At 33.8% G+C, this 18,304-nt stretch overlaps 1 protein-coding gene across 1 annotated transcript in view; it reads right to left on the bottom strand.

The window, feature by feature from the left end:
* Positions 1 to 16,452: 16,452 nt before the first annotated feature.
* LOC145691863 (retinol-binding protein pinta-like) overlaps positions 16,453 to 18,304 on the bottom strand; it is a 54,216-nt gene continuing 52,364 nt past the window's right edge. Inside the window, exon 5 of the mRNA XM_081767174.1 lies at positions 16,453 to 16,713. Coding sequence (XP_081623300.1) covers positions 16,696 to 16,713 — 18 coding nt within the window. The 3' untranslated portion in view covers positions 16,453 to 16,695. The remainder of the gene's footprint in view (positions 16,714 to 18,304) is intronic.

Consider the following 18,304-nt stretch of genomic DNA (forward strand, 5'->3'; position numbering starts at 1 on the left):
TAATTATATCTAGCAAAGTTCTCTATTAAGGGGCGGGTTTCGGGGTTTAAGCCCCTCCCTTGAACAAAATGTTTTGAAAAATAAACATTTACTATATAAAATACATGTATGTGTGTCTGTGTGGACAAAAATCGCCTTCGCCCTGAAAGGATTGAGATTCAGTGCTAGAACCCTTCCCCTTTGATGAAATTCTGCATACGCCACTGACTAGCAGATTGTATCTATAATTGTATCTTTATATAATGGTGACGACATGCACAGTCCTTTACGTACATACAACTTGTAAGTGATATTACAAAATTTTAGTTTATAAATAGACGAAAAAAAAGACTTTGCTAATATCAGTAATTCGATTAAAAGTTTAAAATATCAAATAATGATTCACGAAACTGGTTAAGCATCTATTTCCGATATTCCAATAGTTACTTTTAGTAAAGAGGATATTGTGGAAAGATAAACCATATTACTAGGTGAAAACTTCGTTTTCTTCAGTGTTTTAAGCTCTTTAGCCAAATTATTAATTCTTGAGATAGATCCAATGCAACTAATATTACGTTGTACTACAATAAATCCAGTGAATGGAACTGTTCAGGCATCACGAGGTTGCTTATACTCTGTTAAAGATTTATTATGAGAAAATCTACATAGTATAATGAAGTTCAAATTTTGTTACTATGAACGATCTAGTAGATCATTATACAAATATTATAGATCTATGTAATACTTACATAGCAGTTATTGGTTCAGAAACTAATAGATTATTAAATTTTTGGCTTGTGAGTTTGGAAATTCTAAAAAAAAAAAAAAACGTGGTAAAATAGTCCTACAGGAGTAGTGTGAGGGGAGATTGCCCACTGGCATAAGAGTTTCACTTTTTTAGGGTATATTAGTATACAATTTATTAAAATGAAGGTGTTTCTCACATTCAAGGGGGCAATTACTCTCCTGCCCTTCCCAAATGACACCCCTGACAACAAAAGTGTTCTGGAAAATATTTCTCTAAGTTATTCAGAAGTTCAGAAAAAAATGGCACGTGAGCCGTGTGCATTACAACCATGCCGGTAAATATTTGTCTTCAACTAAATCATTGCATAATCTACCACAATTAGTTTTTTACTCCAAAAATACTTAAATTTCTTGTTTTATTTTTTAAAAACATTTTTCGTAACTAATAGAATTAACGAATAGGATCAGTATATTTACAAAGAGAAAAATCCGTTCTCCAGACAGCGGTATATTGTACAAATATACGGTATCCTCTTCCTTACTATAGAAATCAGTACGAAGCATACGTTATCCGTATGCTACATAGGCACTGCCCTTAGATGTTACATCATGCCGTTGCAGGATGTCTGACATCTAACAGTTTTCCGTATATCACATGCGTATACTTATGTTACCTTCGTCAGCTATATGTTATATACGTCCATTTATATGTGAGATCGTGACCGCCTACATTGTTTCATACGGAAAGTACGTATAGATGGAACACTTATACAGAAAGTATTATAAAACATGCGTTTTCAGTTATACGTCTGCTGTACGTTAAGTCCAAAAACTAAGGAATTACGCATGTAACCTATCATTTTAAGTACGCCACCTACATTTTTTTTCTCAGTGTAGGCTCTTCAATATTGACATTCAAAAGAAACACAAGCGGATGACAGTCAAACCGAGCTCAGAAGTTCCCGGCGTGTAAACTTGGTCCCTGACAGGGCTGGCCACCAAATTCTTAATTCCTTAGACGAAGGGCTACTTGTTCATCAAAGTTTATTCAGGTTCTTCCAGTAGTTACCCACTAGTTACCAAAGAAATAAAACACGACATAGTATGTGAGCCGAGCTGAGCCGAACCTGTTCCTGGCCGAACTCGGCTATCAAATATAGCGGTCTGTATTCTATATCATGTGATGGTCAATTTCTATCGCACTGCGGGTCAGAAGAAAATAAGAATCAAACTTGGGGATCATTTTCCACTTTCCATCTCCTCCTCCCACGACCGCTGAGATAAAGGTTTGCTGAATGTGCGTAAGTTATACATTTTCTGAATCTTTGTTGTATTCTCCGTAAGCTTCTTGTTTAATGTGTAGGCCAATTATAGTTTAAGGTACGTTCTTGCATTTTACAAAAAACGCTCAATACTAATGGCCTTACCTTGGAGAACAGACTTAGTACTAAACGGGGCATCTAAAAGTTTAAGAAAATACAGTGACTCATTGGAATGCGAGGTTGGTAGGAAAAACCCCGTAGGCTAAAGACGAACCGATTCAGTGTGACCCTGCACTGGAATACCTCCTATCAGGTGTAATTGTAAAATATCATTTAAGAAAAATAAAAAATAACTTTCTATGCAGAAATTTCTTCCTCTAAGCTCCGCGGTGGCTAAGTGGTAGGCGTTCACCTCTGGTGCATGGGGTCCCTGGTTCGATCCCAGCTAGCACCAAGTGAACTTTGTAGTGGATAAGTACCGTGTGTGTAGGTTTTCTCAGGGTTCTCCCGTTTCTTCCCACTTTCTTCATTCCACCATTTTCATACATTTCTTATCATCACCATCTCCTTTAGCCTAACCGGCATAACATGGGACATAAAACTTAAAGATTTCATTTCTTCCTGTAAGAAAAAGTCTTAAATGCATGGCTGTGTGCGATTTGAGCCACCTCTGAATAATTCTGTAACGAATTGTGTGATGATGGTAACATTTTTACTACATAGTATATTATTTTCTGAAGATAAATATGCAATACTGTATATTTACATTTATTTTTCAGCATTAAATGTATTGTAGATAATATGTATTAATTTTATGTTCAACAAACTCCTTATTTTATATTCTCAAATCAGCCTGTTAACTGAAATATATGATTGCTTTGTAAATTGAGGTACGTAGCATATATCTACTAAAGGCAATTGGCAGTCTATAGTCATTTAGCTTAGTTATAATTATTGTGTTTTCGTTCCCATGAACGCAATAGAGCAACATAACTTGTGGATTATTCACTTCCCCAACTATTTTGAGGCTTTAACGTGTTGCAGCATATCACGAGTTATTGATAATATATAATGTAACATTTGTTGTACAACACATATTATGATACGAGACTATTTTATATAGTATATTACAATAAATAGACTGCTTGGATGCCAAGAACTAGTACAGATAGGTACCTTTCATTTCTATAGATAGGTGTTCTTTAAAATGACGTGTTAAAAGAGAACAGCTCCTTGACACCTGTACTGCGGGACGGAGACAAGCTGGCTGCGGCTTAATTATTATCTGGGGAACATTCACGTGAGCATCCATGTATCTAGTGGAGCTCGAGAAGGCACCATAATGGCCGAGGCGTATCGCACACTGCTTGCAGACTACGTACACCCCTTCATGACGACCATGTTTCCCAACAGTAGTGGCATTTTCGACAAGATAATGCATCATGTCACAAGGCCAGGAGTGTGATGGGGTGGTTCGAGGTACACAGGGGCGAGTTCCAAGTGATGTGCTGGCTCGCCAACTCGCCGGATGTAAACCCAATCGAACACATCTGGGATGTGATTGAACGTGTCGTCAGAGCGCATCGCCCCCTCCCCGGAATTTACGGGAATCAGGTGAACTGTGTGTGCACATGTGGTGCCAATTCTTTCCAGCGACCTCCCAAGGATCATTGCGTCCATGCCAAGACCCGTCGTCGTTGTTATCCATGCTAAAGGTGGACATACTGACAATTAGGTAGGTAGTCATAATGTTCTGGCTGATGTGCGCGTATATTTTAACTCGTATATATTGTCTCGAATTCGAGTCGAGTCGAGACAAGAGTCGGGACAGAAATATATTTTCGAGTCGAAACAACATTTTCTCGAGACGAGTCGAGACAGGCTTAAATCTCGACTCGACTCGACTCGTGCACATCCTTAAGGATGAAATGGATGACGGTTTAATACTAAAAATCATGGAGAATCTGTAACATTTGAAAGCAACATTTGCACGTGCATTGTCTTGCAACATGAGGACACTATGTCTTTTGAATACTTGTGAATGGTTGCGGGCAAAGTTACGGTACGTTTCATGGAGCCCAGCACTGTAACGATCCGCAGTAATGGTCTCGCCTCGACAGAGAAAGATATGGTGGATCAAACCCACCATAGATCACCACACCAATAACATCTTCTAGGGTTTTTCAGAAACCATCCTGTCTAATCAAAAACCAACCACTGTTCTTACTTATGATTGTTGTTGCAGAAAACTTTGCTATGACTCATGAATCATTATATATCACTATGAATCATGAACACTAAAACTGTGTTTGAGAGGCAAGGCATGGGTGAACTAGTGTTGCCTACAAAACTCGAGAAATTTCTCGTCTTGTTGGTAAGACTGGTCTTTGGTGAGTCCGGTAGAGATTCAAAACTGTCAAAAAATAGTTTTAATTTTTTGAAAAACGTGGTAGAGCGCTTACCTCTGGTGTGAAATATTCCTTGTTCGATCAAAGACAATGTGGGTTTGTGTTGGGCAATATCGTGTTCGTTTTCCCTTCGAATCTCCCGTTTCCAATCACAGTCTTATTTCACGAATTCTTTCATAGTAATTCACTTCATTTATCCATTTTCATGGGACAAGTACATGATGTTCTAGTTTTGCAAAAGAAAGCTATCAGGATTATTGTTGGAACACATGATAAAGAACATTGTAAACCACTATTTATCAGGCTTAACATAACGACAGTAGTTAATTTTTATACAGTGGCGAATCTAACCCGCGGCCGGGGGGAATAGGCCCCCCAGTTTTTGAGTGATAAAAATAATTTAAGCTATTATTTATATATTTTTGAAAGTTTATAGTAAACTCATGATATACTTATCATAGTCTGGTATATCTACCCCCTCCCAGTTTTTACCTTTTAGACCCGCCTCTGTTTATATATTTATTAAGTGCTACTTTACACTAAGCAAAACCTTGCAAATGTGACAATTGAGGATCAAGTAGGGCCTGCATAGTATAATACTAGATGGTGTAAGAAAATTGATGTACCCTTTGCTAGATTATCGAAGATCGAAAATAGTTATTTAGTCTTAGAACAGAAACTGTTTAATAAACTAACAATTTCTATGCACGAGCTGCCGTTAAAGGTTTATATGAAAAGTTATCCGATTGGTTAATAGCGAATCCATTTTACTCGATTCAACAGTTCAGTGAATGAGAAGAAACTGTATGTAATTTGCAGTGTTCTTTTATTTGAATATTATTAGGTTGTTTATTATAGTATTAACAGGCAACTAAATGTTTGTATGACTTTTTATTTCACATCTATATCTATATGTATATCTCATTTGGATATTGTCTATCACTTGTAAAGTTCAATAACAATAAACTGTTCTATTTTATTTCCCTTGGCTATATTTCATAATTATAAGATTTTAAACTAGACATTTTATTTCATTTAGGACTGATTTTTTTATTTCAAAGAAAAAAAAAACTATAGATATTACTAGACCTATATGAATACAATCAATTCATTTATTCAAAAGCTTTGGAATATCACTATATCTTGACAATACATGTAATTCTAATCCCACGCAGAACTTATTTCTGCAAAGTACTAAGCAATCAGAAACGAGAAGGCGCAGGAGCAGAGGGAAATCTGTGAATTCAACTTTAAAAACGTGGGCAACAATGGGCAACTTCTGGCATATACAGTACAAATAACTCCTTTTCCAAAATAATAATTTTGCCACAAAATCTAAGTTAAATAATAAAATGATTAGAATTCGAAATTGAAGAGTTAATATTTGCAACAATTCACCATTATCTAAATAAGATGCTTGTTCATTTTTGCTTAGCTTCTAACGAAGATTGCGATCTGTTGACGAAATATTGGTGAACCAAAACAGATAAACATAACAAATAAAACTTCTTGCATAGATAAAAGTTTCTACAGATTAATGTTAAAATATACTTGAGTTTGCTCTTACAATGTTATCTTACTTCTTTGGAATTCTGCTTAGCTTTCTCCTCAGGTTTTGCTGATTTTCTATTCTTTTATATATATATATATATATATATATATATATATATATATATATATATATATATATATATATATATATATATATATATATATATATATATATATATATATATATATATATATATATATATATATATATTAAATCACAGTATTACATGAACCAATTGGTCGTATCTTGCGAGAAATTTCTCGAATCTAGGGAAATTTAGTAGGAAACATGGGAAAAGGGAATTTTTGAGGCAAAATGCTGAAATCTGGGGAATTACTCGAATTGAGTTGGAGACCGAATTATATGATCTTGCTTTCTTTCTACCTTCTATTCAGAAGAATCAATAAGCCCAAATTATCTTCAGATCCCTTTGAAGTCTTCCTTGCTTGAGATCTTGATAAATTATTCTTTCCCCATGTCTTCGATGTCCTGTCACTATAAAGAAGGATGGAAATATTGAGGAAGTCAGGGGTGCCCACACGTTGAGTTTAGGGCGCAGATTGCGCTCTGAGATTATTTGGGAGGCGTATAATTCTCTACAATCATAGTGGAGAATGATAAGCTTTGGGATAGAAAAGTACTTTTGGGGGAGGCAGAATGGTAAATGTTCTTTGAGGGGCGTAAACTTTTCGGGAAAAGGACACTTCTAGAGGAAATGGTAACTTCACGGAATGTCATAAGCCGCGTGCGCAGTATGGAATCATATGCTTCGTATTTCTGATTTTCGCTATCAGGACCGTAGCCAGAAATTTCATTTAGAGGAAAAGGGCAATTTTTGACACTGTTATAAGTTAATGCAAAAATTGCTATTTAATTTTCTTAAGTTCAAATTTTCGCGTTTCTCCTTAATTTTCGGACTCTCCATTTGACTGTATCCTTCATTCATAGTGCTGACTGTGCTGTTCACGCAAGATTTGCAAAGTTGGTCAAGTAAGTGCAGGTGACGATTATGGTTCTTTCTTTCTGAAACAGAGGTAGACCCCTAAGTGTACGTTCTAGCGAATATCAGAGCAAACGGAGAGTAAGAAAGCCTTGCAACGATATTGGAAAATACAATATTATCTGATTATTTTATTATTTTGAACCATTGTATTTGAAAAATTTCTTATGATATAACGAAGTACACCCTTTTATCAGCTAAACTATTGAGTTAAGTGTAGAAACAGCAACTTTTACAAATTAGGGCTAATTTAACTAAAAAACAGAGAAACTTCTGTATCTATGGTAGAATTGTAAATTTGAAACAACTTAAAATCTTAAGAAATGGAGATCCTTAACAGTAGGCATTTTACTTAAATGGGCTCGGATCATATTTTCGTATAATTTAGATTTTTTCTAATGTAGTGTATTTTATGCTTCAGTTATGTATTTATGTTCGCATCGTGTCACATCTAATAAGCAGTTTTATCTTGAAATTTATCCTCTTGAACGGGGGAAGCTCCCCCCTCCCCCCACACACAAGTTATGGCACAGATTAGCATCGTTTTAATTATTCCCATGAAAACAATAACGACCGGAAGTTGAAATAAGTCAACTGGATGTTTTTGGGAGTTATTTAACCGAAGACATCACGTTGGTGATATTTCAACACTTAGTTACAAAATCTCCCGCTTGTGTCTCTACTTACCACACAATCATTCAGTAACTAGCGCTAAGTAGAGGATGCGTTAAATTAGGAACTACCAACTTTTACAAGATGGAATATTTCATTAAAACTAACCTGTAGGAAAGGCTCTTCTTCAGGGTTACCAGAAGTCCTCTTTTACACGGACATATCATTGCATGAGAACCAGAGGAACGTAACTCAATTTACGTAAGTTTACAGGCGAGAGGACAAAAATATTATTTTCTTAGAAACATGTGTTTTTAATAAGATGGTAATTAAGCTACATTACAACAGATGATCGATTACAAGAACAGATGGCGTTACGTTCCATTTACACCAAGTGGGGCTTTCAAAAAAAATTATGTCCAAACATGAAGAAAACGAAAACTGCAGTTTTGGAGTTACGTTCCTCTAGTTCTCATGCAACGATATTCTTATTTCGGGCCCTAAAATTAGTTCGGGTGGATTTTTAGGAAAATGGGCAAATGTCCTCTTTTTTGAGGGTATAAAATCGTTAAGATTATTCCGAAATTATTAGTTTAACACGAATTTTGACGAATGTACTACATTTGCGATTTTAATGCATGCTTTTGTTCAAGTGAATATTTGTATTGTTAAAATGTTACTTTTAAAATTTGATTTTAAAGAAGAGAAAAAATAAGATATTTGAGTACACTATTTATTTGCTTTCTTACGCCCATACACCCCCCTCCTAGATACACATACGTATTTTATGTTGAACAACATTGCTTCCTTTGAGAAGTGCTCGACTTTTTTAAGCAATGACTATTATAGATCGTAACATATCTAATGCATAAGTACATATTACCTACGCATTAGTTTGTATCTTGTAAATAATATATATCAAATTTGATTCCATGAGAGCTCACATATGGTTTTAGTTGTAGGTTAAGATTTTCACTTCTCATATAGCCTCGATATTGTAAGCGATATTAAGATTCGAACCAACCAACCAAATAATACATAGTAAAAATTATTTCTGCGATATAAAATCATTACATGTACCACTAAATATAAAATTACTTTCGATGATAATTTTAAGAGACATTAATATGATTGGCTTTGCACATTTTTTATAGATATTTTTACTGGAACTGTCCATGCGATAACTTTTAAACGAAAGTGCATTTTGAATTCTTTTCTTTTATTATTATTATTATTATTATTATTATTATTATTATTATTATTATTATTATTATTATTATTATTATTATTAGCGATTATTTCGACCGAGTTTATTAATTCAGCCAATCTTGTGCAAATTAAGAATATGGGGACCACTTCTTTACGTCCATTAATTCACAGGAAAACTCTTGGGCAAACCCTAATTTTGAATTCTGTTCTTGCAATAGACAACTAGAAAAAATATATCGGCTGAGTTTGTTAATAGAGGAAATTCTGAGCAGATTAAGAATATGGGGACCACTTCTCTACGTTCGATAAGATAATTCTTAAACAAAACCGAATTTTTAAATTATATTTTCTACAATAGATAGATAGACCGATTATCTCACTGTGTTCGTTAACAGTTAACTCTGTGCACATTAAGAATATGTGGTGGCCACGTTTTTGTTTACGTTTGTTTACGTTTTTGATTATCCTTCTTACTGTCAATGTATGTATGTATAAGTATCTATCTATCTATCTTTATATATATATATAATGTGTGTGTGTTCAAGCACAACTTTGATGTGCGTTAACCGATTGTGACGATTTTTGTTTGTTTGAAAGAGTATAGTTTTCTGGTGGCTTTGTGTAAATTCAATCATATTTAATGATGACCCATAACTTCGACATAGGTTCATCAATATTATTGATTTATTTTTGTTGTATTATAAAAGAATATTCTTACATTGAGGTCTCATGTAAATTTCAGTAGGATATGTTAATAGTCTTCGGAGTTATTATGTATCATGATACTCCTCAATGGCTATCAGTGTTAATACTGCTACTGTGTGTAAGTTCACGTATAATTCCGTAACATATGAAAGGAAAGTGTTCACGCATGTTTCGTGAACATTTTAAAGAAGTTAATATTTTTCCTTTGGTTTAGATAGATGCTTGAAACGGAATATCTGAGATAACGAAAGAGTGGAAAGATTAAACAAACGGAAACAAAAATAATCGACATCAGAAAAAAAAAACACTTAAAAGAATACTGAGCGCATGGAATTGTGTGTACAAACCTGTGTGTGCTTTCGTATATCGAAATATTGTTTGTAAATAGAGGGGGGGGGAATGTTCACAAAAGTGATTCGTAAACTAATCTGTTCGTGAACAAGGGGCTCGTAAACTGTGGGTCTACTGTATGTGACAGTTTTCTTCATTTGTCATGGTTGTGACATTATCTGTTCCAACCTTCTACATTAGCCAATTAGACCAGAGTTGTCATTGCTATTATAACATAATGTTTAAGAAGTTTGTTTTACCAATAATAATAATAAAAAAGTCCTTTATATATTTACCGTGCGTCTCCATGTGTCTGTTCGCTGGTAGAAAAGGAAATCTTAAGAACTAATTGATAAATTACCTTCGAGGTTTAACCAGGATACAGAGGGTCAGAAGTTAGTGTTGTTGATGGAAGCGATTCATCCACTCAGAAGTTAGTAATTGGAGTTTGTTGATGGAGGCGATTCATCCACTGGAAGTCAGTCATTTCCAGATTTAAAGTTTATCACCATAGAACAATAAGGGTAATAATAGATAGTGAGAAGCGGTTTCCTGTAAATCGATTAAGCGTCCCCAAAAATAGATTTCATCCTCTTCCTTAACTATCTACTAAAACCTGAAAGGTAAAAAACTACTACCACTTCCGATTTCAATATTAATTGAGAAAATATTACGCCATACAAACCAAATTCGTTCATGTGGTGTACGTGTGGCACTCCCATTTGTTTTCCTTGCAGTGCCAATGAATTCGAATTTAATACTGCTTCAACACAATGTTTAGATGAACTATGAAACCACCTCTAAGTTAGCTCTATTTTCATTTTAGCTTGTTAGCTCCCTCTTCCATTTCTGTTGACTGTTCAATTTCTAAACCCCTTTTCAAGACTTCAATTTAGTTTGTAAGTAACACATTTCAGATCAATTATTTTTTTCGCAGCTCTACTTCTATATGATGTTTGTCTTACGTGCTTTTAACGATTAAAGTATTTCAATTTGACTATTAATGCATAGGTACACGTAATTATAGGTTGGAAATCAATATTGCGCTTTTAGCATGTAAATTGATATTAGTGAAAGAAGTATGTACACGGTATGGCAGAACAGTATGGCAGAACAATTTAATGTGTTGTATGGTAGAACAGTAATAATTTTTAAATCTGTTTCTTTCTTCTTTCAGGTGAGTAGCACATACTTGAAGAAAACAACTAACAGAAATTCCGACAGTTAAGTATGTATTACAAAATTGCTAATTTTAGTTTAATTCATACTACTTTGTATCTCATTAACTACTAATGTTACTCCTAAATCATTTCGTTAACCGAATTATTGCATCAAAACAGGGCTAATATGTTTAAAACAAAATGTATAAAACAAATGTCAAATATTTAAAACATGTTTAAAACGAGGGCTGTTGTTCTATTGTTTGTTTTAAACATTTTAAACAAATTGTTTTAAACGTGTATTTTTTCGAGTGTGGTCGAACGTGTTTAAAATATTTAAAATGTCAAATTGTAGAAGTTAATTTAAATTGCTAACAAACACAACCCATCCTCTTCAAGATTTGTTCATGGAGTAAATTACAAGCAGAGTTATATTCTTATTATAACAGCAATTACTGAACGAAATTCTACACAATAATGTGCTTATAACTATACTAACAGAAATCCAAGTGAAGTATTTGAACATTTCTTAAATTCCAATACAATACAACACAAAGAAAAGAGCAGTGACTAGTCTATAAGGATCAAATGGCACATTTAAATTAAACAGTTTTCAAGATTCATCTCTATCTGCAACATGGATAACTAACAATGATTAGTGTCTACGGGATAAAAACACAATTAACCTTTAGACGCCCGCCAGGGATTTTAACAAAATCGTAGACTCTCACGTTGGGGACTCTGGTGACTCCTCTAATTATCAGAATCATGATTCATATACACCAATGGAAATCTTGTAGAGCATAAATTCCAAGGAGGTAACGTACATGCAATTCCCGGCATATTCGTAGAAGAAGAAGAAGAAACAATTTTTTTAAAAAAAATGAAAAAATGACTTTGCGGGGCCCTGGCAACCCTTGCAGTCATCCTACGTTGACAAAATGATGCTAATGTATAGGCCAGACACTTGTGACAATAATAAGTCTACAAAAAAAAAAAAAAAAAAAGGTAGCTGTTGCTGCATTACAAAGCGAGATGAGAATTCATAATGAAATTCCTATAAAAAAACGCCCTGTATATCAGTTTCGAAGGGCTGTTCGTAGAAGAAGAAGAAGAAGAAGAAGAAAGAAGAAGAAGAAGAAGAAGAAGAAAGAAAACTCATAAAAAAATTTAAAAAAAAAATGACTTTGCGGGGCTTTGGCAACCCTTGCAGTCACCCTATGCTGACAAGTGTAAGCCAGACACTTGTGACAATGATATATATATATTTAGAAAAATGGAGAATTTTGCTTCTAGACCAATTTAGTGAAAGATGTCTTATATGGAACTGTCCTGAAAATAAATATCAATTAGCCAAATTTGCCCCCGCCCCCGCCTCCTCTATAAGCAACAAGTACACATACAGGTTATCATCATGTATTGGACTGCTTCATTATTTCATATACTAATTTTTATGGATGTAACACAGAGAGCGGAAGAGTTGTCCCCAAAACCTGATGAGAAAATTTGATTAAAAAAAATAAATAAACGAACTTCACCCTCCCTCCTCGGCCATGGTAACTCCCCCCACATACATAAAATGCATACTAGGGAAAGCTTCATCCCTCAGGAATACATTGGTACCAAAGCATCTTTCTAGCTTAATTAGAGGCTGAGCTATTGATGTTTGTTGTAAAAATAAATGTAATTTAAGTTCCAAAAAAAATGGCCAAATTTGCCCCCTGTCTACTTCCCCACATAAGCAAGAAGTACAAATACAGGAGGATATCATGTAGTGGCCTACTTCATTGTTGCACATACCAATTTTTATGAGTGTACCCCTAAGGAGGGAATGACCCCCTAAAAACCTGTTTAAAAAGCTTTAACAATATGTATAAAAATAAAAGTATGCCTATCAGAACAAAATTCAAAATAATATTTAAAACTATTTTCCGGTATTAGATTCTAATTAATTTACCTCTTCCGCTTATCTTCCCGACACTCATAAAACCCTCTCGCAACCCCCAGGTTGAGAAATTCTGCTATACAGTATTAAAGTCAAAAGCAAGGTAGAATCTTAATCCTCCGTGCTATTTTGTAGACCCAATGCCTCATTTCTATTGCCTGGGATACAAAATTTAAGATCTAATATGTAAGATCAAATATACCGTAAGTTGACAAATAAGATCTGCCAGAAAAGGAGGTTGGTTAACATTTTCCTCTTCATTGGAAAATGTTATTGCGTTCATATTCCGTTAAATGTTCTTTAAGTTTCAGAGAGAATCCTACACAAAATAACTTTAATACACAAAACAGAAAGAAAAAAATCAAGAGAAACTTGGTTGTCAGAATCAAACATTGCTTGACTACTTTGATTAAACGATTTTGAAACTTTTTTGTTTCATCTAACCGAAACAAAACGTTTTGTTTATTAACCAATAAGCCGTAACTGTCAGGTGTAAAGGGAATACGGTAAGTAAAAAACCAGAATTATGTAGAGATTTTCATTTTTATGTAATAGGGCTACCGTGCATTTCAAGTAACATAGCAAATTTATGGCTCAAGACAAAGATACGTATTATATTAGACGTGCATCTTTCAATTGTAACCAGTTTATCTTCCCTTTTAGCAGTATCTTTGATTATAGTCTTAATAATTGTGAGAATTCGTGATAATACTTTCTCAAAGTAATAAAATTTCTTTTATCTAGTGGGAAATCTCCAGAAATGTAAACACCCTCTTCAAATACGTCATAATGTTTTGTACAGATTGCGTGTTGAATTTATGATGATGACAACGAATTGGCGGAAATCCATAATTAACTTTTAACTATTTATATGTAGTTGTCGTCCATATTACTGCAGTTAAAACATTGCACTGTACACAAGGGATAGAAAACTGCATTTTCTGCATATTTGTTTTTCATGAAGATAAATATGTTTACAGAAAAGACAGGTTCAAGGGCAAATAAACATTTCAATGATATTTAAAATAGGCCTAGGTAGTTAGATGATGTAAATAGCAAATGCTAATTTTGTATATAAAGTGCTGTGTTCACATTTGTGTAAATATGTTGAATAATACACTAATAATTTATTTATTTTGTTATGCTTGGAAAGCAATCTGCTAGATGCAGTACAATGTCAAAACAATAATAAAATACACATAGCTACAAGTACGTCAAGAATCCAGATTAGGGAATTTTACAATTCCTTTCTTAAAAATGAGATAAAGAAAGAATTTGAAGTTTCTTACTCCTTGCTTATTCTATAAAAGTACTAGAAGATGAAATGTGTGATTTATTTTACTTTTCTTTTCTTTTTTTTTTGTTTTTTTTGTTTTGTAGCTTTTCTTTAACAATTTACCTAGAACAGACCTATTACAGCCGTTGATGTATGAGTATTCTTTGCAGGGGCGTCATTTAGGGAGGGCAGGAGGGGGCAATTGCCCCCCCAAGAGTTTGGGGAATACATATACTTTAATCGATTGTCTACTAATATACTAGTACAAAACGTAAAAGTCTTATGTCGGTGGTGCTCTTGCTCCCCTCAAGCGAAGTGTGAAATGACGCCCCTGATTCTTTGCCTTTTTTTTTTTTTTTTTTTTTGCATCTGGAACTCCTTAGTAAAATGTTTTAAATTGGACCTTGACAATTTGCTCCTTGCCAACTCTCTCTTATTGTGTTCCTGTATTTTGCACAACTTTTAAACTTTCTACGGACTGTGGTTTTGTTTAGCCCTAGGAATCCTAAGAGACGCTTCTCAAACTCGCAAGGTAATTTTTGTTTAAAGAATCCACAAAATATTATCAGCCTGTTATTCTCTCTCTTTTTTTTTTAGTTATTTTAGCTGTTGTTTTAGTTTAGTTATCATTGTTATTATTGTTTAGTTATTTTAGTAGTTTTAGCTGTGTCTGTTTTAATGAGTCATGGCAGTACACAAAAGCAACATTGTAAAAGCAGTAAAATCGTATCCAATTTTAAAACTTCATATATATATTTAATGAGTATTTTATATCTGTTCTATCTTTCGAGAATGTACATCAGCGATAGAATTCTATAATACAGATTCATAGTCTAATTTGATCTCACTAAACCCTTGTACAACGAAATAACCTGTCAATGTTCTTAAAATTATTGTATTGAGTTAAAATAAATCCTAAAGGCTTTGTATCATCCCTACCCTTTAATTTTACATGTTTATTACACAAACGTTTCTGGTGAAATGTTAATGAAAGTCCCATATTTTTAACTTTTTCTAGGTTTATACAGAGTATACTATATTTAGTCGAGATATAGGGTCTAATTAGTTTTTCCTGTATGATATTACTATTGATCTATAATGAAAGTGATAATATGAAAATTGTATATTAAGCAATGGGGATGCTTTTCCACCATTAAACATTATACCTAAATCTATCTATCTATCTATCTATATCTATATCTATCTATCTACCTATATGTATATAGTCGCTTACATGACGTACAGACGTAGGCGTCAAAAATATAATTTTACAGGAGAAGCATTTAAATAAATTTCAGTGCAATTGAATCGTTCTACTCATACAGCTAAAAACTATAGCTTCAATATAATAGCCTTGTCTAAATGATATATCATAGTTCTTCCGAAGACCTGTAGTATGCTCATTTAATATGACGTCATCACGCTAGAAATATGTCTTACATGGATATATTTCTATTCGTCATATATGCAATCTAATACATTTGGCACTTACGCCTTAATTGATTATAACTTTATTAATACATGAATGAATAACTGAATTTGTTTTTTGTTTTTCATTTTAAACAAACTGGTGAGTTTGTAAGGACGGGACATATGGATTTTGGTAAAGTAGGCTCTGAACCATGCTGTTTAATAGGCTCCGGCGGGAACTGAACTCGTACCCACGCTCTCAAAAAGCGAACGCACTAACCCATTGGCCGCCCCGAGATGTACTAATATGTTACTGAAGGTTCTTATTTTAACGTTGATTTTTATAAATGTTTTTCATAACTCTGAAAGGAGACGTTTTTCGACCCATGTTTATTAGAACTTTTTTCTTTCATTTCGTAGAAGGAACCGCCTCCAAAAGTTTTTCGGTGGAGTTTCCTACCACTCTGTGTGTATATATATATATTCCTGTAACTTCTCCATAATCGATTCATACCGTCTCTACATGACTTTTAGAACGTGAAATTCCATAATTTCCTGTCCGCAGATTCGCCCCTGTTTCTACGGATAGTATAATTGAGGAACACGGATAATTATTCTCTGGTATAGACATTGACCGAGGGATTATTTGTGAAATAAAATCGTTGTAACATAATAATAGCTTAACTTTGAAGGACCTCAACTATTGTGTATATATAGGTTTATGGGGAGGGAAAATTGATCCTGTTTCTTCTCCATGAATATGAGACAGTAGGCAATGTTAAGTATAAGAATAAACCTCCATTCTTAAGAAATGAAAACTATTTATTCAAAGTAAGTTAGAAGTATTTATTTGTGCAGTATCATATTAAATGTACATGTCTATCTCAAAATATGCTTGAATATCTACATCACAGATAGAAGAATATATATAAAGATTTCTATTCAAAGAAGCAGACTACATTGTGATCAATCAACAGCGAGAGATCGAAAGCTTCCTTCCATACCAAAAATGTCGTTATACGTCTTAGGCTTTCCTGGTCTTTTAGACTCATCTGACTTCATTGTTTTCATTTTCCTGAGCCAGTCTTCGTGTTCCAAAATCAATGCGCTTGATTTCGCTGTGAAAATAATAAGAAGAAAGGAATTAAGCATGAGTTCTACTTCTGCCAGCAAATACAGAAATGTGTATCAAACGTTTTCTTAGAATAGTTTAAGAATAATTTAATATAATTTATTTGTACTCGTATTTCCCAATGTCATAGAACAGCGTTTTCAGCATGTGGCCCTTCAGGTGATCCTGTGGTCCTCCTAAATTTAACATGAATAATAACAAAAAAGACAGCAAAAGAATAAAATTCAAATAAATTGCACAGCACACACAGTAGTTGAGAACGTTAAAAAAAATAGACTACATAAATAATTATAATTCAGTAATTATATTCTACAGTATAGTGTCCCTCCCTCAACCTGACAATCTTATATCACAACTTTGAACATTTCCAAACTTGATTACTGTTTATTTTTTGCGTCATAATTCCCTTTGCACGTATGAAGAGATATATCATCTAGGGAAGCTTTCCACAAATAGAGTTTTTAGTTCAAGGTGGAGTTGTTTTGCACCCACACTTGATAAGTTCCTTGCGTGAAAACAGCACCTATAGCGAAGACATCAATAATGGCTTCCAACGATTGTCAACACTTATCTACCCAAAAATTTCAAGTGAACGTAATTCTTAAAGGATTTGATGAATTGTTAATCAAATACTGGCTCGATAATTTGTTCGATTCGTGTGGTGGAGTGGAGTATCTTGAGTAGGGGAAACTATTATGTCCTTAGTAATTTTTCCATCTGTAAATAACTCATTCCGTAAATCATTTACTTTAGAGCACATAGTGGTTTTCCTAACAGATAACAGATAAACTGCTCAATTATTCTGAATTCTTTACTTTTGTCAATAGAACGAAGGAACATCGGCTAGGATACAAAAACGTTTGTGTGACATGCATTTTCCAAATTTTAAATACAAGTTTCTATCCTTTGCTAGCGAATTAAAATGTGGTGGCACATCCAGTAAACGCATGACAGAAAAGCAAAGAACTTGCCAATTGTTCTTCCCCTTCAATATACTGTATATTGAGTTCATGTTGAAAAATCTAGAGCTTTTCTTTTCCAAGTGCAACCCATTATACAAAACTTGGAAAATCTCTTATCAAATTATAAAATTCTCCGACCAAAACCTGAAAAGTATTTGGGTGAAATAACCGTTATTTTGCGTGAACCTTCTGTGCAACACTTATAATATGCAAGACTATGTTTGTGTCTGCTTCTTCTTGATTCGTTACCGCCATGTCACAATCTGGAGAAGTCAAAATAACTGAATCTTCCCATGTTATAATTAATCGTTTTCTATGAAGTTACAAAGTTTAGAGTTGTTTCAGTCAGGAGCAAGAATAACTCTTTTTTTGTTTTATGAATTTCTCAAAAAGAAATTTTGGGAGAATTTAGCCTCAAATAACACCTTTCTTCTTTCTTCTTTACCCGTTTTTCTCTTATTTTCTTCCTTGAAGAAGTCCCATACTTTGTCAAAAGTTTGTAATTTCTACGCAGCCAGTGTAAAAAAAAAAAAGAAAAAAGAAATAGAATACTCTTTAAAAGTTTATATTTTTTCTGATGTTAGTCCGTGAACGATACTTGAACCGTCAAATTTT

The sequence above is a fragment of the Thermobia domestica genome, chromosome 8 (genome assembly GCF_964235325.1).
Source record: "Thermobia domestica chromosome 8, izTheDome1.hap1.1, whole genome shotgun sequence".
NCBI classification, from domain to species: Eukaryota; Metazoa; Arthropoda; class Insecta; order Zygentoma; family Lepismatidae; genus Thermobia; species Thermobia domestica.